Genomic DNA, 26,635 nt, shown 5'->3' on the forward strand with positions numbered 1-26,635 from the left:
ACACCTACTTATTCTTATACCCACCAAGCTTAAAGTACACAGATTTCATATGATGGGAATTCATAGGTTGGGAATTCTCTTTAGATTCAAATTAGCTTGGTACATATCTTGGAATGGAGTATAGCTATGGGTTTTAATAGATTAAATTGTGTTAAACTCTTACTTTGCACACTACAGATCTGTAGCAGGAAACCTCTGTTCTACCAGGCCTTGGATATTGGCCCAACATGCCATCTTGGACAAGCCATAAGCACATTTCCAAGGTTTCACATTATAGACTATATCAGGGATGGGAAAGTTCAAGAAGCTGCTTGAAACCACAAGACAAATATCAGGTGACAGATGAAGGTGGTCTATGGAATGGGGAAACTCAAGGTGTGACCCACCAGCTAGATCCTCTTCTCCACCCCCACTATGGATTTTCGACTTCTACAAAAAATTGTATAAGAATTCTTAGCGCACACGTGAACCTATTGAAGTTACTGTAGATTGCGTGGACAAACAATTAGTTTGCCAGAGAGAATTCTAGAGTGATTGTACCAAAAGCACTTTGCTATGTTCAAAATGTTGGGAAAGAGACACATTAAACACCTTCTTGTAAAACGGATATAGGCTAGGACAAGCATGACCATAATTTCTGTTGAATCTGTAAAAGTGTCTGTAGAATTGAAATCACTCTTTTGGTGTCCTGAAAGCATATGGATTCACTCTACAATTTGTATCTTTGGCTTTACGTATTAAACAGGAATATTAGAAGACAAAATGTAGCACAATAGCATAATGTCTGAAATGCAAGAGAAGTTCAAAATGTTTCTTAAACATGTGTATTTATCTTCCACATATAAATCTTACTTGTGGTATCTTGTAGGTACACAGGATGGGTGCCATTTGAGGTCCAATATAAGAGTTTGGTCCTCCAATGACTGCAACTGGAGTATTCTCAGCATCACACTTGTAGTTAGGGATGAATTTGGCCCTTCTTGAGAGAAGTTCTATTGAAGCTTGAAAGGTCCACTTTTCACTAAAATGGCTGTTATACATGTGGAATCCGAGAGTAGCATTGGGCAAGACACAGGGATTTCCATTGATCTCCTTTACAGCAAATGCCAAGGCCAGGATTTGCTGGTAGAGCTGAGTCATCATCCTGTATTGAGAGTTGAAGGGTGCACCACAATATATTGTCATAAGATTAGATCTAGGGAACCTACTACTACTACTACTACTACTACTACTACTACTACTACTACTAATTTTTATCTATATAGTACTCTGCCCATCTGGCTAGGTTGCCACAGCCACTCTGGTTGGCTCCCAACACAGGAAAACATAATAAAACATCAAACATTAATAGTAACAATCTGATCCAATATAAAAGTCACAATAACTTTAAAATAAACAATTTATATCAAACAAAGCAACATTCAACAATCCGTCGGTATCTAATAGGAAACAGTAAAATTAAACTTCAGTCAATAATAAATACAGTTTGCACATCAATCACAATGAAGAAATACCAATCTATAATCAGTAAAAATAACAGCCAGTCAAAATGCATAAAATACCGAAAACATACAAAATCATGTATAAGGATCAATTGAGAAACAAAGACACAAAACATATGAAACTATTTTTTTTAAAATATACTATATCCCTGAACTCCTCTCTTCCCAGCTGCTGCTGCTGCTCCTGTTCTCAAAATCATATTCTATGATAGGGTTTGTTGGGCAAGACACCTGACACCTTGACGCTGACTGTCCCAGAGGCTTCCTAGAGGCCAGACCCAACCTGGGCTAATCTGGGGCTGCTTCCACCTAACTCAGTCAAAGTCCAGGTCCACCCAAATTTGCCTGATTCATTTCAAGATTCAAACATTGTCTGACTCTGCTGCACAGCCCTAGCAACTCCTTCATGGTTTCTCTTTGTGTGTATTTGTGTGTTAGAGATGAAGCAATCTGTCATTTCTTTTTTCCTAATTTAATTTTCTGCATGATCACATCATGTTGCATTTATCCTAAAAAATCATCATGAAAATTCAGCAGTGATAGACATATTTTTAGAAAAGCCATCTTGTCAGGCAGAATACTAGAGTGAAACTTCAAGGATAATCCTGCAGACTAGAGGGGGATGAACAAGGAACATCCATATGGCTTCATGTACTGGATGTATGCAGTGCCCTTTGAATTAAAATCACACTTTATGTTAAGATGTCTTGGAAAAAATACCTATTTTGTTCTGATTTCTTATATCTTTGTTTACAGGCTTAATCAATATAGGAATTTTTTTTTTTAATTTCAGAACCCCAAGTGAATCGTAAGATTTCTTTTTTAAATATGCCATTCAAAATGTGACTTCATATTGCAGTCAAACCACTTTAAATCTGCCAGCAACATCAAAAATGGAAGAGAAATAAAAATGGCTTGTTAAACTACCATGCTGCATGAATTCATTACTTACGCATGGTGTCTCATAGCAAAACAGGATGGCCATGTGCAGACAAATATTAGAACTACATGCGTAAACACAAGATCAAATGGGGGTAGATTAAATGAATTGGTAGAACCACTGAAACTCCAATAATTAGCCAGCCCACTGGGTATACCCAGTGGAAGTCCAACTCAAAGGACAAGGTTGGCTGTGAATAGCATCATTTTAGAACATGGCTTTTAAAAATTCAACTACTTACATATGGTCATCTGAAAGTTCCTGAGCTGGGTATTTTTCAAAGGTCATGGTGTCTGAAAAGATATAGATCTGAGAAATAATACCAGCAACGATGAGGTCACCTGCCTGGTAATATTTGTGAAGAATACGGACCGGCTCTGTGACAGAACACAGAGGAAGAGGAAGAAACTTCCTGTAGCACAAACCCTGTAGCGGCAGTAATACCACCTGCAATAAAAATACTACCATCTTGCAAGGGATTTTTTATTTCTGGCAAAAAATTAACTATTCTGCCATTGCTATTCAAAGGATCCTGAGTAGCAAAGCCTGACTTAAATGGTCACTCCCTCAGATGATGCAAAGCCAGAATAGTACAATATATAAAAAGGGGTCACCACACTGATGAGTCTCTGTGTGTCTATATAACCAGCTCTGAATAGTTATTAACGAGACCTTCCTTTGCATATGGCCAGTCCTGAGGGTATGGGAAGAATGCTATTATGAAAAATGGGATAATTACAGGTGAGGTAATCGCTTGACTTGTGTTCTAGATTCTTTGCAATATTACTAAAGAAAACATGTTTATTGCTTTTCAGCCAAAGTCTTCTCAGAGTCATTCTGAACGGGAGACCAAGAGAGTGAAGACTTCTGGGAGCAAAGATGGTTGGCTAGTCATCTACTGTTGACACTCCATTGTTAGATAGAACTATGTGGTGGTTAAGGATGGTGATAAATTATGATATGTGACCAGTCTGCTAATTGGAAATTTCGCTTGGTATGTGAGGTGACAGCTAGCTTAAGAAGAGGTCATTTTTAATAGGCTGAAAACAAAACAAACAGCATTTTATTATTATTTCCAACTAAGAAAGATTATTAATAGGGAAAGGTGTTCTGATTGTTAAGTTTTCATTTTGTATTATTTTTAGCGCTTCATCCCTTTTGTGAAAGTGCTGGCTTCAAAGTGAAACTGAAATCTGTGGGAAACTGTGGGAAGGAATGTGCTCCTCTGATAAGGAGAGAGACACAAGTGTTCAAGGCAGAGACTGCTAGGGTGGCAAATATACAGTTGAACATCCCCACTGAGTGTTGGCATCATGCAGCACTTATTGGATGAGCAAGTGAAGGAGCTCAGAGCTGAGATGCATAAAATGGTGAATAAAAATTCATTAAACCTCCCATCTCCACCTTGAGATTTTCACAGAGTTAACTCTTATAAAATTAAACACCTTTATTTCCCACAGAGGAAACATGAAGTGGTAAAGTTACTTTCAATTTCTTGGCTACACTTTAACTGATAAAAAGAAGAAAATAAAATTTCTTAGCATACAGAACTCCTTTGTTTAAAACATTCCCTCTCCTTTTTTGCAATATTTTTTATTATTTTTCAGTTACAAAAATCCAATGTAAGCTTTATTATATCAATACCAAATTACAATACCAATTCAAATACCAATCAGCCAGATAGCCAGTTACACAATTTAGGTGGCCCCCCATGTGCTAAATTTCAAGGTTTAATAATTCCATTTAATTCTGCTTCCAAACTGTTATTCAGTCCACTTACCATCCAATCTTAATAATAATCCCTTATACAAAAGCTACAATCTTTTTAACTTCAATTTGTGTTGACACATTTAATAATTTATGAATCTGCAAGTGAAGCTCTCCTTTATTCTTCCTGTGTGTGGTATTTATTTTAACCAAATTATTCCCCTTTGTCCTTGCCAAATATTATGTCTATCTTGGTTATTCCTGATCCCCATCATGCCTTGTGGCATTGTTGTCTCGATGTCGTTCTAAAGAAATCTCTTCTTTTTTCAACACCTCTGGATGTAGTAGCAAAGCTCTGTCACTACTCTTCGCCATTTCTTTTCAGTCTAGGAAAAGGAGTAGCCTCCCCGCCAAAGCCCTGGCACATCTCCAGGTTCTCCCTTCTCCGTCCAGCAAAAAAACCCCTAGCTATTATTACTCACAGAAGAGTGATCTGGCAACCTGGCAAAGCCTTCACAAGTCCTTAAGCTCCAATTTTTCTCCGTTCAGCCAGAGATAAAGTGAAAGTTAACTCCACCCAGTTGTTATGAATTCCAAGCCCTTTAAAAATCATTCCATTTTATTTAGTTCCCTTTGGAATTGTAATCCATATCTGTATTCCCGTTTCCCCTCATCTTCACTTGCTACATAAAAAAGTTTTTGGTATTCTTGGTGGGTTTGCTGAGTCATTTATGTAACAAAATAATCTCTAATGAACAGAAGAACCTCTGCTCCTTAATGGTGTCATAGGAGGGATACCAACAAGAAAGGGATACCTTTTGCACTCAGTGCCTCCCTGCCTCCTGCATTCCATGCTGGAGCGGGAGCCAGGTACCGAGATGATCTGCAAGTGCAGCCCATTTCCCCCATCCTGGGAGAGAGTTTGCAAGATTAATTACTCTCAATCATCCTTGTTTCATCTTTGCCAATGATCTCCCATTATCGTGGGAGCTGGCTCCATCAAGGCAGCTGGAACCGGAAGCCTGTTTAAAACATTTTTAATTAGCGCATACATTTTATTCTGACTTCAGCCCATTCATGATCGACTTCTCTTCCCTTCTATTAAAAGCCAGAAAGCAGCTCAATCACAGAATGTAAATTTCCACCAGCAAAGATAAAAACTTATCTCAGTCATAAATTATAGCCACCTCAGAGATAATTACAAAAGGAAGGCTTTGGCAAACCCCATACCCTCGGGGTTTTTATGTGTTTTGGGGGTGAGAAGTTGATTCTTCCAGTCATGTCACTTAACTTTGTCAGGATTCCTGGGACCTGACAGCTTCTTGGTCTCCTAATAATAATAATAATAATAATAATTTATTATTTAAACCCCACCCTTCTGGCTGAGTTTCCCTAGCCACTCTGGGCTGCTTCCAATCAAGTGTTAAAAACAATACAGCATTAAGGCAGCTTTTTCAGAGCATCAGAGGTTAATCCCCAGCTCACACTTTTCTCCGGCGTGAATGCAATATTCTATATTTATGAATGGCTATCAACAATCAACACGTCTAGAAAAAACCATATAAGGCAGCTGCTGAACATGTGTTTGCAAATATTCTACTGCTCACAAAGAAAAAAATCACAAGATACAGCAAAGGACAGTTATTATTTCCTTAATTTTTCTTCCTTATTAGCTGTTCCCTATTGTTCAGCTCAGGCATCAGAATGATTATATAACATTTGGGGGAAAAGATGCAGCCCAGCAGCCCACCACCAGAGGCTAAGATGGAGAAGATCTCCACAGCTACCATATATTTTCCCTTGGTGCTCAGGTAGGAGGGAATAAAGGACAGCCAAACACTGCAGAAGACCAACATGCTAAAAGTGATAAACTTGGCTTCGTTGAAACTGTCCGGTAATTTCCTGGCGAGGAAAGCCACAACAAAACTCACAGTTGCCAGGCAGCTCATATAGATGAGGACACAGTAAAACATTGCCACACTCCCCTCATTACATTCTAGTATGATTTCTTCTGTCATTGAGTGCATGTCCACATCTGGGTATGGGGGAGAGGTTGCCAGCCACACAGTACATATGCCTACTTGGACTGTGGAGCAGGAAAGGAGAATGGAGTGGCCTAGTCCTTTCCCCACCCATTTCCTCATCCTGGATTCTGGTTTTGTAGCCATGAAGGCCAAAACCACCGTGAAGGTTTTTGCCAGGACACAAGAGACAGCAGTTGAGAAGATGATGCCAAAAGCTGTTTGTCGGAGGAGGCACGTCACCTTCTCAGGTCGGCCAATGAAGAGCAATGCACAAAGGAAGCAGAGCAGGAGAGAGATGAGGAGAGCATAGGTGAGGTTTCGGTTGTTTGCAATGACAATGGGTGTGTCGTGGTGTTTTATAAATGTACCTAGTACCAGAGCAGTGATCAAGGAAAGGGAAAGAGATAAACAGGCTAAACTGATGCCCAAAGGTTCTTCATAAGACAAGAAGCTGATATCCTTGGGTAGACATCCATCACGGTTCTTGCTTGGATATTCTTTGTCTGGGCATTTATTACAGTCATTCATATCTGGAAAAAAATAAGGAAATGACCTTTAGTTCATATCAAGTCAGCTTCCTGAAATGTTGACTTTCTGTCTGAGAACAAAAGAGCTCTGTTCACATTCAAACACAAGTTTAATACTGTCTGATACTCTGTAACATGGTATTGTTGCATTTAATCGGTTCAGAGATATTGGTCTGTAAATTGCAGAGCCAGGGCCATTCCTCCTCATGATTTTGGAACATATCATTACACTAGCCTGGGTGTAGCCTGTGTAAGTCAAAAGGAATGAAAAGCCCCTTCTAGATTTGATTTGAACCACATACCATCCAACTACTCTCAATGCATAGTCATTCTCATTATATTAACATATTAAGGCTATCTGAAGGGCAATGATCACAAAGAAGCAGGATCTCACACACAGTAGATCATCTCTTGTTTTGAAAATTAAATCAGCCGTCCTTACAGCAGCTTTCAATGCTAAGTACCGAGTGTGCATCTATTTAACTATTTATTTCTCTTACCATCCTGGTTTGCAATCTTCCCCTCAGCACATGGGATGCAATCGTAGCAGCAAGGTGGCTGTCCCTCCTTCACTTTCTTGCTGGATCCTGGTAGACATCTCTCAGTACAGACAGAAGGAGGCTGAGTCTATTCCATAAATGAAACAGCAGAAGGTTCATCAAGAAACTAATGAATTTGGAACCCTTTAGGTTCTTGGTCCTTTCTCTATGTTACTAAGCTGACACAGCATTTCAGTAATATGTAATGACTATACAAAGAGCCATTTCGTCCTTTCGTATAATTAATATTAATGTTTGAAATTATGTGATGTTCCCTCTATATTGCTCTAGGATGTGCAGTGCCCCATCTGTTAAGCAAATATTTTTCTGTCCATTAAAGTACACTTTGAAGTTACTCTAGTTTCCCTGTTTATTTTGTTATAATTGTTGCTTTTAAGTATTTTGTCCACTTGGTAGACAGCTCTAGAACTGATTTTGGTGCCAGTGGGTACATTTATTCTTGGACCCATCTGATTCCTGGGTGTGTTCCAAATCCACGTTGTAGCTTCATGGTCTCTGAGCATGTATACCCTCTTGTGCTGGGGAAATGTACACAGAGTCTTCATTTGACTGGAAGAAAACCTGCCCTTCTATATCCACGCCCTTTCAAAGAAAAACTGGTATTTAACCTAATGACCCACATTCAGATGATGAATTGTGTGATGCAAAAACCACATTTGCATGGATGCTCTTGTAGTTGGGTCTGTGAATGGTTGGGATTAGGGTGAGCTAATCTATTTTTTGTTACAGTGGTACCTCGGGTTAAGAACTTAATTCGTCCTGGAGGTCTGTTCTTAACCCAAAACTGTTCTTAACCTGAAGCACCACTTTAGCTAATGGGGCCTCCCACTGCTGTCGCGCCGCTGCTGCGAGATTTCTGTTCTCATTCTGAAGCAAAGTTCTTAACCTAAGGTACTATTTCTGGGTTAGCAAAGTCTGTAACCTGAAGCGTCTGTAACCCAAGGTACCACTGTATTTCAATTTGAATTAGGATCCCCTAAGGCATATTTACCCTGTTAGCCTTGCTTAACTGTAAGGTAAAGGTAAAGGTACCCCTGCCCGTACGGGCCAGTCTTGACAGACTCTGGGGTTGTGCGCCCATCTCACTCAAGAGGCCGGGGGCCAGCGCTGTCCGGAGACACTTCCGGGTCACGTGGCCAGCGTGACAAAGCTGCATCTGGCGAGCCAGCGCAGCACATGGAAATGCCGTTTACCTTCCCGCCAGTATGTGGTCCCTATTTATCTACTTGCACCCGGGGGTGCTTTCGAACTGCTAGGTTGGCAGGCGCTGGGACCGAGCAGCGGGAGCGCACCCCGCCACGGGGATTCGAACCCCCGACCTTTCGATCGGCAAGCCCTAGGCGCTGAGGCTTTTACCCACAGCGCCACCCGCGTCCTGCTTAACTGTATTTTGTAGTAAAAGGGTTATTCTGTTTTGTAACCTCCTTAATAAAATATTTGCCTTTGATCCATGTGTGTCTTCTAGCTGTAAGATTTTGGCTCTTAATCTGGTACCTCATTGCTTTGGTCATAAACCACTCCTCAACTTGTGGCTCAAAAAACAGTGAGTACACCTGCAGGTGGATAATGATTGCTTATTCAATACTGAATCTCTTTTGAATTAGCAAACAATGCAACCCTACCTGGTTAAACCAGCTGTGCCATGTTATGGCATCTTCATCAAGGAGTAATGATTGGTCTGGAGGAGCTTGTGGATCTATCCTCCCAACTCTCACTCGGTGCAAACTTTGGTTGGTGAATATGATCCAATTCACAATATCCAAGCTTGATACTGCCTCCCCATTCTGGTTGATGAAGACCACATCTCCTGCTGTATTGTTAAATGAGATGCTTCTCAGAAAGTGATGGAGCTAGATTGAAAGCAGAAAAGAAAGGGGTTTAGAAAAGACTGCAGTCTATGCAGGGAGGAGCATTTTGTTTCTATGGGAAGAACCTACAGCAAATGGTGGCGGTGATTTAGTCAATTGTCAGCGGATTCAGGCCCAAGCATGGAGAGAGTCAACCAATTTTCTTTCACACACATGCATCTCTCTCAATCTTCCTTACAATCCTTCTTTCTCTGATTGTCCACAAATTAAATATGTTTAAGCAGCGATCTCTATCTTTCTCTCTCTCTCCCTCCCTCCCTCCCTGAGCATCTCAGAAGACACGGCAGTGGTTTGTGACCACCAGTTCTAAGGAAGGATTTGGTTGATATCGGATAGAGGGAGTGCTGAACATCTCTCTCAACCATTACCACTGCTTCCAGTCTATGAATGGCATGGGATCTCATTGGGTTGCAAAGCTTCCATCATAACAAATGCTTTCTCCTCAAGCATGGGGCAATAACTCAAGCATGGGGCACAACCGTCATTTCCCTTCCCTATAGATTCTACAGCCATTTGCAAGCAGAAAAATATATGGGGAAATCATCTAGGATACCATCATATCAGTGCCACCTCCTACTCTGTCTGCAGAATTATAATGTCCATTCTGGGTTCTTCTTCCACATACACTAGTGCAAATGCTTGAACTCTGAGAGGAAAGAGCAAGCTGATAGAATTTTGGGTACCCAAAAAGTGACAGGAAGTAGCAGGGCTTTGCCAGTTGTGGAAGTTCAGCCTTTACCTGCCAAAATGGTTGATTCGGATTCTTCCCTCTCCCTCCATATGCAGTTCCTCTGTGTCTGAGTCTGGATGTGGACATGGCATGTAAAGCATGGGCCATGGCATAGACAGCACTGTGGATGCTGTAACTGTGGCCTGTCATGCTCATTTCAAAAAGGGATCCGGGAAGGTTCTCCAGCTTCTCTTCTCCAGTGCAAATATTCCCCTCTGCCTTGTCTGCAGTGTTTTCTGGGAATACACATTCAAAGGCCTGTTGCCAGAATTCCCTGATAAAACCGTCCTCATATGTGCTGGAAGGGTTTCTGTGCACAGCATACTGATGAAATCCTGGTGGGTTTCTAAAGTGAACTTCAAAGGCTATAGCGCCACTGAATATTCCTGCATCCCAGTACCTTTGAAAGACGAATGTAGCAAACTCAACCTGGGCTGTTGTTATCCATACTTTACTTTTTACATTCTTTGTCTTGTCATCATGTTTTGATATGTATGAAAGCACCATAAAAGTTGCCATGGAGTAAGATTCCCCAGAGGCAACCACTACGTTAGCTTTGCTGATAAAATTTTCTCACTTATTGTTGCACCCTGTTTTAGCATGTCAGTAATTTCAGAAAGAAAACTAAAATTGGGGATTCTTTCTATGAATTCAAAGCAGACACCACTCTTGGTAAACATTGGGGAAATGGTTTGCACAAATCTTTCTCCATCGTTATTGTCTATTGCAATGACTCCAATCCACGTCCACCTGAAATGCAGAAGCAAAGAGAGAATTCCCTCATACTGAAGGGCTTCTGAGGCTGCCATCTGGTAGAAGGGAAGCCCTGGGCTTTTATCATTCATCACTGGAGCAGAGCCATAAATGAGCTAAAAAGTAAATGGAGGAAGAGAAGAGACAAAGTAATATTTACAGAGTTCTTTCAAACTACAGTGGTACCTCGGGTTACAGACGCTTCAGGTTAGAGACGCTTCAGGTTATAGACTGTGCTAACCCAGAAATAGTACCTCAGGTTAAGAACTCTGCTTCAGGATGAGAACAGAAATTGTGCGGCAGCAGCCGGAGGCCCCATTAGCTAAAGTGGTGGTTCAGGTTAAGAACAGTTTCAGGTTAAGAATGGACCTCTGGAACTAATTAAGTTCTTAACCTGAGGTACCACTGTATTCATATACATTATTATGTGGTGAATCCTGTCAGTCAGACATGCCCTTTGCCACCCACCAGGGGTTGCATGCCCTTTCTCATTTATACAAAAGACACACATGCAGATGGGCTCAAAATTGAGGTCATCTCTCATTCCTGTTTGTTAAACATTTGTTCTGTTGACCAGAGAGGGGCATTTCCCCTATTATATTCTTCTTTTCTTTAAAAAAAAAAAAATTCCCAATCTGTCAGGGTTAAAATGAATGGAGGGACACACGATGTCCTAAACAAAGGATTGCCTAACACTGCGTTAGACATTATTTACTGCAGCCACTTCAGAACTGCCACTTGGGTCAGATGCACATTTCTGCTTTTTCTCCTTCAAGACTTCTCAGACTTCATCTATGAACATTTATTTCACTTTGGAACCAGCTGCTGAATACTATTGCTGTTCTCATGCAGATCTGGACTGTATCTGCAATTTGCCATAACTCCAGAGTGTGTTTAATTTGAAAGCTCTTTCCCCCTAAATATTGACATATTGGGTGTGGTGTCGTGAAGGCAAATAATTACTGTACTCTGAAATACTTGTGAATTTTCATCCTATTACCAATTCCCCCGCTTCTCCTGCAACTCAATTCAGATACCCTTCTCGTTAAGCAGGAAATGCTGCAAATCCAAAAATGTCTGGTGAGGGTGGTGTGCATGGTTCTGCCCCAATTTCATCCTCGCCCTGAACTGGTGATACACTCTGAACTGGTTCTGTGAATTCAGCCTCATTCTCAATGCAAGCTTAGAGAGGTATCGTACATGAGTGTCTTACCTGTGGAATCTTATAGATATCCAAAACTGTTGCCACATAAAAGGAGATTACAGAATCAAGTCCCCCAATGACCCCTGCCAGATTATTTTCAACATCACATATATAGTTTGGGACAAATTTCTCCACCCTGGATAAAAGCAGCAGTGTGGCGAGATATGTGCTCCTTGCATTGTTATAGCTGTCATATAAGTGAAAGCCCAAGGTGATATTGGGTAGGATGTGAGGGTCTTCATTGATCTCCTTGACTGCAAATGCCAAGGCCACGATGTGCTGGTAAAGCTTAGGCAACACCCTAGGATGAGATTTGCAAACAGTATCAGAAGGAACAGATTTGAATTACAATAGTTAATCCTATTGAGTTCAGTGGAGTTGTCTCCCTGTCCATTCCACTGCTGAGCAGGTCTTATAATCAGCAAGTTCTTCCTCATGTTTACACAGAATCTCCTTTCTTGCAACTTGAATCCATTGGTTTGCGTACTACCCTCTGGAGCAAGAGAAAACAAGCTTGCTCCATCTTCCTGGTGACAGCCCTTGAGATATTTGAAAATGGCTATGCTATATCCCCTCAGTCTCCTATTTTCATAGCTAAACATACCAAACCCCCTCAACTTTTCCTCATAAGGTTTGGCTTCCAGACCCTTGATCATATGTGTCAACCTCTTCTGCACATGTTGTAGCTTGTCAGTATCCTTCTTAAATTGTGCTGAACATAACTGAACACAATATATCAGGTGTGTTCTGCGCAGCACAGAAGAGATCTTGGGGTACTATGCTTCTGTTGATGCAGACTTTTCACACATAGCACTGGCAAACCAGGTGTTCCCCATCTTATATTTGTACAGCTGGTATTTCCTGCCTAAGTGCAGAACCTGACATTTGTCCCTACTGAAATTCATTTTGTTAGTTTTGTCCCAGTAAAGACCTGTTAAGGCCAATGGTATCTAGACCAGGGGTTGCTAATGTGATGCCCATAGGAACACTGGAACCCCTGGGGTCTTTCCCTGAAACATCTGAAGTCTTTTCCTGACATTTACAAAGTGTCTGAGCTCTCTCCTGCAATGACCATTCCTTATTCATGATGCAGAGATGGTGGCTGTAATTCACACAATTCTCTACTTCATAGTACAGTGGTACTTCAGGTAACATAAGCATCAGGAAACATACGCTTCAGGTTACAGACTCCGCTAACCCAGAAATAGTACCTCGGGTTAAGAATTTTGCTTCAGGATGAGAACAGTAATCGTGCTCCGGCGGCACGGCAGCAGCAGGAGGCCCCATTAGCTAAAGTGGTGCTTCAGGTTAAGAACAGTTTCAGGTTAAGAATGGACCTCCAGAACAAATTAAGTACTTAACCCAAGGTACCACTGTATATGCCGTCATTGTGAAACAAACTTTAGCCTAAGATCAGGAAATGAAACAATAAGAGCATTCAGCTTCTGTAAAGTTTTTTAAATTCATTTTCACTAACACTCCTGTTCAGATAAAGTCTATCAAAACCAACTGTTCAAAGGGGCTATCTCAGACACATAAATATGTATACATTTCAATACATTTATATTCATTTCCCTATCAAGAAATGGGAGCTTCTAGAGTATTCTCTTAATTCAGAAGACATTCCTATGTATTTTTACATCAGCATATGTCCCACTGAAATAAAAAGTGCTTATCCCTAGGTCAATGGGTAGAAGTTTGCAGCCTCAGCCATTATGCTGAGGCTGCAACTCTAGGTTTGATCATTCATCTGCTGTAATGAATGAGTGGCTTAGTTCTTACACAAGCTCTTCAGGCAGCGCTGGTGGGGGTTCCTCAGTCAATGTTGCTGCAGAGGAGAGGAAGCCACCATGGTAAACAATACCACCAATGAGGAACTCTCCTGGCTGATGGTACATTTGAAGTGGACGGTGTGGACTTTGAAGCCTGCATTTTCCTATGTGAGCCTGACATGCATTGTAAGAAATCAGTTTCAGCAGCAAGACCACTAAAACCACCATCCATGCAAGGGCAACTGTTTCTTCTACACAGAAACCATGATTTCTCTGGCAATAGTATAATCAGCTTCTCCAAGATAAAAAATGTCTCATTTGAATGGTAGTTATGTTTCCTAAGAGGATGCAATCTGGGTGTATCCCAGACACTATTTAAGTAATTCTGGTTAAGTTGCTGTATCCTTTGTGTTATGTTGCCAGTTGCCAGTGAAAATCCAGCGCGGTTTTTTTTTGAGGAGCAGCAGATTTAATTATAGCTTTGTTAATAACCAAGGAGGAATGTAGGTATTCAGAGCTAGGGATTCCCTGTGGAACTGCTGAAGGAAATGTGTTTGTCACATATTCAGGACTGTTATTTTTAATCTCCTTTCATTAGATAATAAGGGGCCAGTGGTGTATTGGTAAAGTTAGAAGTTAGAAGTTCATCACAGAAGACCTTGGAACCAATGGAGATCCCAAAATGTAGTATGGTGTAGTCAGGATGAGCAGACCTGGATTCACACCAGCCATGTGGCATGACTGCAACCCTACACATAGTAGTTACTTGGAACTATGCTTCCATTGTTTTTAAATCACTTGTAAAATATGATGAATTTTACAACAATATCTTTAGTAGTCTGAAATGCAACCTTTAGCTTTTAATTCAAAATTTAAAATATTTGTACAAAAGTGTTCCTTTTTAAACTTTAGTATGAGGGGGAAAGAACATCAAATTCAGAGAAGAATGAACTTGGAAGGATGGCTCTGCTATGGTTCATGCCCACATAGCTGTCTGTGTTCCTTGATGGTATCACAGTACTTTGTCAGGGGAAAGTCCAGTGAGACCAGCTACATGGGCTGCTCTATTGGATTTGGGGAACAGTTTTGTCAAACAGACTTGTTCATGCTTTAATTCTTTCTTATGATAAGCTGCCCCCTGCTGTTTAACTCTGGCCTCAGCGAAATGATATAACATTTGGGGGGGGGGGGAATGCAGCCCAGTAATCCAAAACTAGAAGTAATCCAAAACTTCCAGCCACAGTGGTAGCTATTTATCTACTTGCACTGGAATGCTTTTGAACTGCTAGGTTGGCAGAAGCTGGGACAGAGCAACGGGAGCTATAACCTGAACTGCAGTGATCATTACATATGGAAATGGGATATATATGTTAGTAAGTGTTAAAGCAGATTTTATACAATCCAAACATAAGTTGTGGAGCTTTTATTTCATAATTATTTCTCTGCAGTGAAGGAATGGGTTGATACTGTCATATGGAAATAATATGAATTCTTGAGTGTACATCATATTTATGTGGTGAACATCCCTATAACTGGAATCCTTCACCCACATTAAGAAAGGAAGAGACAAAATAGACATTATGACAGTGTCCCTTGAATTCTGTACGTTTGTCTTCAGCATTCTAACATCCACTTCAAAATCAGGAGACAATGTGACTTTTTGAACATTGAGGAATTATTCAATATATCCCAAAATGAGGCAGGATGATGGTTCTTCTACTCATAAGTCTCTTAACTTTGTCAGGATTCCCGGGAGCTGACAGCTTCCTGGTTCCCCAACTCAGAAAATTGCTTTTTCAGAGCATCAGGGGTTAATCCGCTGTTCACTCTTTTTTCCATAGTGAATTCAATAGTCAATATCTATGATTGCCTAACATCAATCACCACAAGGAAAATCTAGAAAAAACATCTAGAAAAAATTATGTAAGGCAGCAGCTGAACACATGTTTGCAAATATTCTACTGCACACAAAGAAAAAAGCACAAGATACAGCAAAGGACAGGTTATTATTTATTTACTTTTTCTTCCTTATTAGCTGTTCTCTATTGTTCAGCTCAGGCCTAAGAATTATTATGTAACATTTTGGGGAAAAGATGAAGCCCAGCAACCCAACACCAGAGGCTAAGATGGAGAAGATCTCCACAGCCACCATATATTTTCCCTTGGTGCTCAGATAGGAAGGGATAAAGGACAGCCAAACACTGCAGAAGACCAACATGCTGAAAGTGATAAACTTGGCTTCATTGAAACTGTCTGGTAATTTCCTGGCAAGGAAAGCCATAACAAAACTCACAGTTGCCAGGCAGCTCATGTAGATGAGGACACAATAAAACATGGCCACACTCCCCTCATTACATTCTAGTATAATTTCTTCCATCACAGAGTGCATGTCCACATCTGGGTATGGGGGAGAGGTTGCCAGCCACACAGTACATATGCCTGCTTGAACAATGGAGCAGGAAAGGAGAATGGAGTGGCCTAGTGCTTTCCCCACCCATTTCCTCATCCTGGATTCTGGTTTTGTAGACATGAAGGCCAAAACCACCGTGAAGGTTTTTGCCAGGACGCATGAAACAGCAGTTGAGAAGATGATGCCAAAAGCTGTTTGTCGGAGGAGGCACGTGACCTTCTCAGGTCGGCCAATGAAGAGCAATGCACACAGGAAGCAGAGCAGGAGAGAGATGAGGAGAGCGTAGGTGAGGTTTCGGTTGTTTGCAATGACAATGGGTGTGTCGTGGTGTTTTATAAATGTACCTAGTACTAGAGCAGTGATCAAGGAAAGGGAAAGAGAGAAACAGGCTAAACTGATGCCCAAAGGTTCTTCATAAGACAAAAAGCTGATATCCTTGGATAGACATCCATCACGGTTCTTGCTTGGATATTCTTTTTCTGGGCATTTATAACAGTCATTCATATCTGGAAAAAAATAAGGAAATGACCTTTAGTTCATATCACGTCAGCTTCCTGAAATGTTGACTTTCTGTCTGAGAAGAAAAGAGCTCTGCTCAAATTAAAACACATTTAATACTGCCTGATGCTCTGTAATGTGGTATTGTTGCATTTAATCGGTTCAGAGATATTGGTCTGTAAATTGCAGAGCCAGGGCCATTCCTCCTCATGATTTTGGAATGTATCATTACACTAGCCTGGGTGTAGCCTGTGTAAGTCAAAAGGAATGAAAAGCCCCTTCTAGATTTGATTTGAACCACATACCATCCAACTACTTTCAATGCATTGTCATTCTCATTTGATTAGCATATTTAGACTATCTGAAGGGCAATGATCACAAAGATGCAGGATCTCACACACAGTAGATCATCTCTTGTTTTGAAAATTAAATCAGCCGTCCTTACAGCAGCTTTCAATGCTTAGTACTGAGCCTGGATCTATTTAACTATTTATTTCTCTTACCATCCTGGTTTGCAATCTTCCCCTCAGCACATGGGATGCAATCGTAGCAGCAAGGTGGCTGTCCCTCCTTCACTTTCTTGCTGGATCCTGGTAGACATCTCTCAGTACAGACAGAAAGAGGCTGAATCTAATCCATAAATGAATGAGCAGAAGGTTCATCAAGAGACTAATGAGTTTGGAACCTTTTATGTTCTTGGACCTTTCCCTATGCTACTAAACTGACGCAGCCTTTCAGTAATGTGTAATGCCTATACGAAGAGCCATTGCTTTTTTTCTTATTATTAGTAGTAATGTTTGAAATTATGTTATATTCCCTCTATATTGCTCTAGGATGTGCGGTGCCCCATCTGTTCTGCAAAGATTGCTTTGTCCATTAAGGTACACTTTGAAGTTATTCTAGTTTCCCTGTTAATTTTGTTATAATTGTTACTTTTGAGTATCTTGGCCACTTGGTAGACAGCTCTAGAACTGATTTTGGTGCCGGTGAGTACATCTATTCTTGGACCCATCAGATGCTGCCTGGAGAAGAGTTCCGAAAATGCTACCCAGAGTGGCTGGAAAACCCCACTAAGATTGGGGGTGGTATTATAGTTGGTGTTGTTTTTAATTTTTGAGGAACACAATCTTCGTGAATTCCAATACAAAAATATTCTGGACTAATACATGAATTGGAAGGAAGCTATCAAAGCCCTAAGGCACTCCTTGGTATGCTGCAACACAATTCTGAGCATGTTAAGAAAAGAAAAAATGCTTTTGAATACATATTTTGAGATAACTCTTTTTAAAAGGCCGATCCCTTTCTAATGCTCTATCTTCTTGCTCTTCACAACTTTTGCTCTCATGTCGCTCCCTCACTCTCTCATTCTCCACCACTTCTCCTCCTTCCACCTCTTCCACTGGCACCCTGAGAAGATGTGTGTTCTCCTGCACCTGCTGCTATCTGTTCTCAGTTTCTTCCTCTGGTATTATTATGCATACTTTCCCCAACTTTCTAGCAGGAAAGACAATGTCCTGGGGATTATAAATTCATACATCATTTTTCACTCAGTCAGAAATCAGTATTTAATAAGTGTAAAGCAATCCCAATTTCTTTGGTTTATTTTACAGTAGTTTTATTTTATACTTAGGATTCTGGTTGAAGTCCTGCAGTGGGGGGGGGGGGGGATAATCCATTTAATGAGTCCAACTTACCACTTGTGTGCACTTTTTGATGTAAAGTTGCTTGAAGGTGAAAATTATCGTGAAGATGATAGCTTCATGGTATCTGAGCATGTATACCCACTTGTGATGAGGAAATGAACCCAGAGGCTCTATTTGACTGATAGAAAACCTTCCCTCCTGTCTCCAGGCCTTTTCATAGAAAAATTTGACCTGGACCTAATGACCCACATTCAGATGATGAATTGTGTGATGCAAAAACCACATTTGCTTGGATGTCGCTTGCAGTGGGGTCTGTGAATGCTTGGGATTACGGTGAGAAAACCTAGCTTTTCTTATTTTCATCTGAACTAGGATCCTCCTAAAGTCTGTTCACACTGTTAGACTTGCTTAACTGTATTTTGTAGTAAAATGGTTCTTCTGTTTTGTAACCCCCTTAATAAAATATTTGCCTTTATTCCTTGTGTGGCTTCTAGCAGTAAGCTTTCGGCTCTTAATCTGGTACCTTGATGCTTTGGTCATACACCACTCCTCAACAGCAGCTCAGAAAAGAGTGAGAAAACATGCTGGTGGATAATGATTGCTTATTCAAAACTGACTCTCTTTTGAATTAGCAAACAATGCAACTCTACCTGGTTAAACCAACTGTGCCATGTGATGGCATCTTCATCAAGGAGTAATGATTGGTCTGGAGGAGCCTGTGGATCTATCCTCCCAACTCTCATTCTGTGCAAACTTTGGTTGGCGAATATAATCCAATTGACAATATCCAAGCTAGATGCTGCCTCTCCATTCTGGTTGATGAAGACCACATCTCCTGCTGTATTGTTAAACGATTTACTTCTCAGAAAGTGATGGAGCTAGATTGAAAGCAGAAAAGGCAATTGTTTGGAAAAGACTGCAGTCTAATGCAGGGCGGAGAAATTTTTTTTCCTGTTGGAAGAACCTACAGGAAATGGTGGGGGTGATTCTGTCAACTGTCAGTAGATTCAGGTCCAAGCATGGAGAGAGTCAACCAATTTTCTTTCACACACATGCATCTCTCTCAGTCTTCCTTACAATCCTCAGAGTGTCCACAAGTTAAATAGGTGTAGGTAGCGAGGTTCCCCCCCTCTCCCTCCATCCCTCTCCCTGAACATCACATAAGACACTGCAGTGGTGTGCTACCACCAGCTCTAATGAAGGATTTGTTTGATATGGGATAGAGGGGATGATGAAAATCTCTCTCAACCGTTACCACAGCTTCCTATCTATGAATGGCATGGGATTTCATTAAGCTGCAAAGCTTCTCTCATACAAATGCTTTATGCTCAAACACAGGGCAGTACCTGCTCAAAGAAGGACACAACCATCATTTCACTTCCCTATAGGGTCTACTGCCAATTGCAAGCAGCACAATATCACCAACTCTGTCTGCAGAATTATAAATTTTGGGTTTTGCCAGTTGAGGATGTTCAGCCTTTACCTGCCAAAACTGTGGATTTGGATTCTTCCCTCTCCCTCTGTACACCATTCCTCTGTGCCTGAGTCTGGATGTGGACATGGCATGTAAGGCATGGGCCATGGCGTAGACAGCACTATGGATGCTATAACTGTGGCCTGTCATGCTCATTTCAAAAAGGGATCCAGGAAGGCTCTCCAGCTTCTCTTCTCCGGTGCAAATATTCCCCTCCACCTTGTCTGCAGTGATATCTGGGAATACACATTCAAAGGTCTGTTGCCAGAAGTCCCTGATAAAACCGTCCCCATCTGTGCTGGAAGGGTTTCTGTGCAGAACATACTGATAAAATCCTGGTGGGTTTCTAAAGTGAATTTCAAAGGCTATAGCGCCACTGAATATTCCCGAATCCCAGTACCTTTGAAAGACAAATGAAGCGAACTCAACCTGGGCTGTTATTATCCATACTTTACTTTTTACATTATTTTTTATGTCATCATGTTCTGAAATGTATGGAAGCCATCTAAAAGTTGCCATGGAATAAGATTCTCCAGAGGCAACCACTACATTAGCTTTGCTACTAAAAATTTTCTGGCTTATTATTGCCCCCTGACGTAGCATGTCATCAACTTCAGAAATAAAACTAAAATTGGGGATCCTTCCTAGGAATGCAAAGCAGACACCACTCTTGGTAAACATTGGGGAAATGGTTTGCACAAATCTTTCTCCATTGTCATTGTCTGTTGCAATGACTCCAATCCACGTCCACCTGAAATGCAGAAGCAAAGAGAGAATTCCCTCATACTGAAGGGCTTCTGAGGCTGCCATCTGGTAGAAGGGAAGCCCTGGGCTTTTATCATTCATCACCGGAGCAGAGCCATAAATGAGCTAAAGAGGGAATGGAGGAAGAGATAAGACACTGTAATATTTGCATTTTTCCTTCAAACTATTAATATACATTTTGTGGTGAATCCTGTTAGTCAGACATGCCCTTTGTCACTCACCAGGGGTTGCATGCCCTCTCTCATTTATACAAATGACACAGGTGCAGATTGGGTGAAAATTGGAATCTTCTCCAATTCCTGCTTGTTAAGCATTTGTTCTGTTGAGCAGAAAGGAACAATGCTCCTATTATATCTTTATTTTTATAAAGCTTATTCATGCTTTACGAAGGATAAAACTGATTGAAGGGACACACCATGCCCTAAAGAGAGGATTGCCTAGCACTGCTTTAGATATTATTTATTGCAGCCACGTCAGAATTGCAACTTGGGTCGGAATTGCAACATTTCTTTTGTGTAGCTTCTGTCATCTTCACAATGCACATATCCCAGCACAAAGCAGAACTGCCATTTCTGCCTCCTCTTTTTAAACTTCTTAGACATCATATGAACATTTATTTCACATTGGAGCCAGCTGCTCAGTACTATTACTATTCTCCTGCATAACTGGATTATATCTGCAATTTTCATACCTCCAGAGTATGTTTAATTTGAAAGCCCTTTCCCCCTAAACATTAACATATGGTGTTATGGCTGGTGATGAAGAAACCCATTCTCCCATCATTGGCCTTTGGGATGTCCTTGAGGTGTGTGTTAGAGATTGGGGGTGTGGCATATTTTTTTCTGGTATTGCAGCCATTCTTATTTAGGTTACTTTATTTTATTTTAACTCTGTATCTCCTTTATTTTTCAATGATCTGAAGCTGGTGTACATGGTTCTGCTCCCCATTTTCTCCTCACCCTGAAATGTTGCTGTGAATTCAGCCTCTTTCTTTATGTAAGCTGATAGAGGTATTGTACATAGGTGTCCTACCTGTGGAATCTTATAGATATCCAAAACTGTTGCCACATAAAAGGAGATTTCAGAATCAAGTCCCCCAATGACCCCTGCCAGATTATTTTCAACATCACATATATAATTAGGAACAAATTTCTTTTCCATGGATAAAAGTACCAGTGTGGCAAGATATGTGCTCCTTGCATTGGAATAGCTGTCATATAAGTGAAAGCCCAAGGTGATATTGGGTAGGATGTGAGGGTCTTCGTTGATCTCCTTGACTGCAAATGCCAAGGACACGATGTGCTGGTAAACCTTAGGCACCACCCTAGAATGAGAGTTGCAAACAGTATCATAAGGAACTGATATATCCTTTTACATATCAACACAGTAGTTAATCATATCAAGTTCAGTGGAGTTAACTCCCAGTCCAGTGTATTGCTGAACAGTTCTTATAACAAGCTAGTTTTTCTTGATGTTTGCACAGAATCTCTTTTCTTGCAACTTGAATACATTGGGTTGGGTTCTACCCTCTGGAGCAAGAGAAAACAAGCTTGCTCTACCTTCTTGGTGACAGCCCTTGAGATACTTGAAAATGGCTATCACAACTGAACACAATCCGCCAGGTGAGGTCTGAGCAAGGCAAAAGAGAGCTGCTCTATGATTTCTTTTGACTGGGGCACTATACTTCTGTTGATGCATACTCCTTGATGCTTTTCACATGTTATCCTTGATCCTTTTCACATGTTATACTGGCATGCCAGGTGTTCCCCATTTTAGATTTGTGCAGCTGGTATTTCCTGCCTAAGTGCAGAAACGGACATTTGTCCCTATTGAAATTCATTTTGCTCATTTTGTCCCAGTTCTCCAATCTTAAGGCCAATGATATCTAGACCAGGGGTTGCTAATGTGGTGCCCATAGGAAACGTAGAACCCCTGAGCTCTTTCTCTGACACATCTAGGACTTTCCCCTGAGCTCTCTCCTGTTAGACCCCTTTCTTATTCATGAGGAAGTGACGGTGGTTGTAATTCACAGAATTCTATTCTTCATAATATATACCTTCAATGTGAAACAAACTTTAGCCTGAGTCAGAAAATGAAACGATATGAGCATTCAGGTTCCGTACAGGTGTTGCTGCTTTTTTAAATTCATTCTTACTAACACGTGTGTTCAAACCAAGTCTATCAAAACCAAGGCTGTTCAAAAGGGATATCCCAAACATACAAATATATATACATTTCAATACAGTTGTATCCATTTCCCTATCGAGAAATGGGAGCTTCTAGACTATTCTCTTAATTCAGAAGACATTCCTATGTATTTTTACATCAGCATATGTCCCACTGAAATCAAAAGTGGTTATCCCTAGGTCAATGGGTAGAGGTTTGCAGCCTCAGTCATTATTCTGAGACTGCAACTCTAGGTTTGATCATTCCTGTGCTGTAATAAATGAGTGGCTTAGTTCTTACACAAGCTTTTCAGGCAGCGCTGGTGGGGGTTCCTCAGTGAATGTTGCTGGAGAGGACATGATGCCACCATGGTAAACAATGCCACCAATGAGGAACTCTCCTGGCTGATGATACGTGTGAAGTGGACGGTGTGGACCTTGGAGCCTGCATTTTGCTAGGTGAGCCTGACATACTTTGTAAGAAAACAGTTCCAGCAGCAAGACCACTAAAACCGCCATTCTCAATACAAAGGCAACTGTTTGTTCTACGCAGAAAAAACGTTTTATCTTCTCCAAGATAAATATGGTCTCATTTAAATGTAGTTTATTTTCTTGAGAAGACACAATCTGGGAGTATCTAAAATGTGACTTGTGGATCACAAGTCTGTTTAATTCTAATTAATTTTAGTATACGTTGCATTAGGTTTGCCAGTGGCCACTGTACCTGTAAGTCCACAGGGGTTTTTGAGAAACAGAAGCTCAAATTATAGCCCTGTTAATCATCATATGTAGTTAATCATTCAATGCTAAGGAATCCCGCTGGAATTGCTGAAAAAAATGTTTTTGTCACATATTCAGAAATGTAATTTTAATTTCCCTTTCATTAGTTAATAAGGGATCAGTGGTGTATTGATGAAGTTAGAAGTTAGAACCTCATTAAAGAAGACCTTGTAATCAATGTTGTTTCCAAAATGTGTAGTCAGCATCCTGGAATTAGGGTCCCTTCCAGCTCTATGAGTCTAGGATACATGAACCACTGCTTCCCTTAATCAGAGTACTTTGTCAGGGGAAAGTCCAGGGAGAACAGCTACATGGGCTGTTGGCTTTGGGGAACAGTTTTGTGAAATCGACTTGTTCATGCTTTAATTCTTTCTTATAATAAGCTTTCCCCTGCTGTTTAACTCGGGCCTCACCAAAACAATATAACATTTGGGGAAGAAGATGCAGCCCAGTAATCCAAAACTAGAGGCCAAAATAGAAAAGATCTCCACAGCCACCATGTACTTTCCCTTGGTACTCAGGTAGGTAGGAACAAAGGACAGCCACACACTGCAAAAGACCAACATGCTGAAAGTGATAAACTTGGCTTCATTAAATCTGTCTGGTAACTTCCTAGCTAGGAAAGCCACAGTGAAACTGACCATGGCCAGCATTCCCATGAAGCCTAGGACACAGTAGAACATGGTGACTGATCCTTCGTTACATTCCAGTACAATTTCTTTAGTCACTGAGTGCTTGTCTAAATCAGGGAGTGGGGGAGCAACTATCAGCCAGGCACTACAAATCATCATTTGAATGAGGAAACTGAAAAGAACAATGGAGATGGCCAGATTTCCCCCCATCCATCTCCTCATTCTGGAGCCTGGCTTGGTAGCCATGAAAGCTAGAACCACTATAGTTGTTTTTGCTAAGATGCAAGACACTGCTACTGAGAAGATCACTGCAAAAGCAGTTTGTCGAAGGAGACAGGTTATTTTTGAGGGCTGGCCAATGAATAGCAAAGGACAAAGGAAGGAGAGAATGAGGGCTAGGAGGAGAACATAGGTGAGGGTCCGATTGTTGGCTTTGACTATGGGAGTGTCTTTGTGCTTGATGAAGATCCTAAGCACAAAACCTGTAATGAAAGTCAATAAAAGAGCAAAAGTGACCAAACTGATTCCCAGAGGTTCATCATAAGACAGGAAGCTAATATCTTTTGGAAGACATATATCCTGGCCAATGTTTGGGTACTGATCTTCCGGACACTGAAAACAGTCATCCATGTCTGAAAATAAAACAAAAACATGTTTACTGAATATGTTTAGAGTCTAGTGGTGGTAAGGGGAAAGGCTTCTTTGTTTTATATCCCACTTCTTTACTCGACTCTTCAAAGCAGTCAACAACATTTAGAAAACACAGCAGATCACAAAGCAAAACTACCAGCCCCTTGAAACAGCAGCAGGCATCAGATATTTCTTTCTTCAGTTAGCCCTGTCTTTAGCCAACTGAACCAGGCCCTGATGTGGTCTTTGCTTGTCTCTTTTGCTCTGTTATTCCTTCGCACAAGGCAAGTATCTGTTGGCTCATGTAGACTAGTCCACATTTCCCCCTCAAATCTCTCATTCAGTGTCATATTTGTGGAAATAATGCAGATAGCTGCACACTTCATAAACTACTTCAATATTTTGGTGGAATGCAATTAAATCTCAGCAGACTACTGACCCTCCAAGTGTATGTATTTTCCAGGGATTTCCCCACTTTACAGAAGCTGTATCAGTTTCTGATTTGATCTCTGAATGTCCCACTTTTCCTTAGGATGTCCCTATTTTCATAGGAAAAATGTTGGAGGGTATGGTGGGATGTCCCTTTTTACTTCAGAGTAATGTTGAAGGGTATGGAGTTATCCGACACCCGAGCCTTCTGAAGGCAGCCCTAAATAGGGAAGATTTTTTTTAATGTCTAATATTTTATTATGTTTTATATATATTGGAAGCTGCACAGAGTGGCAACCGAGTCAGATGGATGGGGTATAAATAGTAAAGTTATTGTTATTACTATTATGGAATAGGACATCCCTATTTTGATTAGAGAAATGTTGGAGGGTATGAGACTAAAATTGGTGGTTCTACCCTTTCTGAACTGCAGCTTATTTTAAGGGTGAATCTCTGTGCATGATGAAGGTGAATAGAGGAAAGTTTTTGACAAGAAAGTACTGGCTCATGGTTTAAGCAGACCAGTGTTTGGTAAGGCTTTAGCTGAGCTGAGAGCATATACAGATTAAAGAAAATACAAGACTCATTAGCAGCCCAGAGTGACCTTCTTGAACGCTTGTATACCCTAGGGAGGGTTAAAATAATTTTTGAAATAGGTAGCATACATACATCTCTATATAACATTTTAAAACTTTTCTTACCTTTCTGGTTAGAGATCTTTCCTTCTGGACATGGAATGCAATCATAGCAACAAAATGGTTTCCCTTCCTTCTTGGTCCTACTATAACCTGATCCGCAATGATCATTACATATAGAAATGGGCGAGGTCTGTCCATAAATATTAGAACATAATGTTTTAGGTAATATCATGAACATTAGAGAGTATTGTGAATGCAGTGGACTTTTAGAACCTCCATCATGACTTGAGTCCTTGGCTCACATTATGGTATGGTTTATTTATAAAACACTTTTTAGATCAAAGGCCACCAAACCAGTGAGCAACATAAATACAGCCATATATATGTCATTAAATCAAATAATAAATAGTCATTAAAATCTATAACACATTTTAAAACAAACCAAAGGAATGTACATCAAACAAAAGTGGTGGTATTAATTGTCATCAATTGCATCTTCACCAATCAATAGTAACTATAAAATGAGGATGTTTGACATGCCCCTGTGGGGAAGAGGACATATTTTGGGAGCTGTCACAGAGAGCATCAATTCCCAGAGTGCCATCCCCCAGGTTTCTTAGGGTGGCAGAAGTACCAAGAGGGACCTTTTGCTTATCTTTATACCCAAAAGAGTACTTATGGAAAGAGACAGGCCTTCAGATATGTAGGGCCTCAATAACCTCATAAATAAATACATTATTTTTTTATTTATTAGATTATTGAGGCCCGACATAAATTATAGATTCCGTCAGGCCTTGCGGGATCTTGCTCCCCCTGGCGACTCATTGACTGAGCTTGTTGAGGGCTGGAATATCCAGCTCCTAGCAGCCATTGATGAGATCGCACCTAGGCGCCCTCTGCGACCCCGCAGAAACTGGGCTCCCTGGTTTACCGAGGAGCTTCGGAAAATGAAGCGGGACCTCAGACGGCTAGAGCGAGTATGGC

At 40.8% G+C, this 26,635-nt stretch overlaps 3 protein-coding genes across 3 annotated transcripts; all 3 read right to left on the minus strand.

Moving 5' to 3' along the window:
* Nucleotides 1–5,785: 5,785 nt before the first annotated feature.
* Nucleotides 5,786–7,926, minus strand: LOC128399486 (vomeronasal type-2 receptor 26-like). The gene is made up of 2 exons (XM_053360992.1): nt 7,201–7,926; nt 5,786–6,703 (listed from the first exon to the last, which is right to left on the minus strand). The coding sequence occupies exon 2, from the start codon at nt 6,699–6,701 to the stop codon at nt 5,802–5,804; it is 900 nt and encodes a 299-aa protein (XP_053216967.1). The 5' UTR covers nt 6,702–6,703; nt 7,201–7,926; the 3' UTR covers nt 5,786–5,801.
* Nucleotides 7,927–15,501: 7,575 nt separating this feature from the next.
* LOC128398932 (vomeronasal type-2 receptor 26-like) lies at nt 15,502–16,501 on the minus strand. Its single transcript, XM_053360198.1, has one exon. It carries the CDS (start codon nt 16,499–16,501, stop codon nt 15,602–15,604), a length of 900 nt encoding a protein of 299 aa, XP_053216173.1. The 3' UTR covers nt 15,502–15,601.
* Nucleotides 16,502–19,507: 3,006 nt separating this feature from the next.
* Nucleotides 19,508–21,739, minus strand: LOC128398934 (vomeronasal type-2 receptor 26-like). Its single transcript, XM_053360199.1, has 2 exons — nt 21,551–21,739; nt 19,508–20,482 (listed from the first exon to the last, which is right to left on the minus strand). Exon 2 carries the CDS (start codon nt 20,456–20,458, stop codon nt 19,508–19,510), a length of 951 nt encoding a protein of 316 aa, XP_053216174.1. The 5' UTR covers nt 20,459–20,482; nt 21,551–21,739.
* Between the last annotated feature and the right edge of the window lie 4,896 nt (nt 21,740–26,635).

This window comes from Podarcis raffonei, chromosome 13 (genome assembly GCF_027172205.1).
Source record: "Podarcis raffonei isolate rPodRaf1 chromosome 13, rPodRaf1.pri, whole genome shotgun sequence".
NCBI lineage: Eukaryota > Metazoa > Chordata > Lepidosauria > Squamata > Lacertidae > Podarcis > Podarcis raffonei.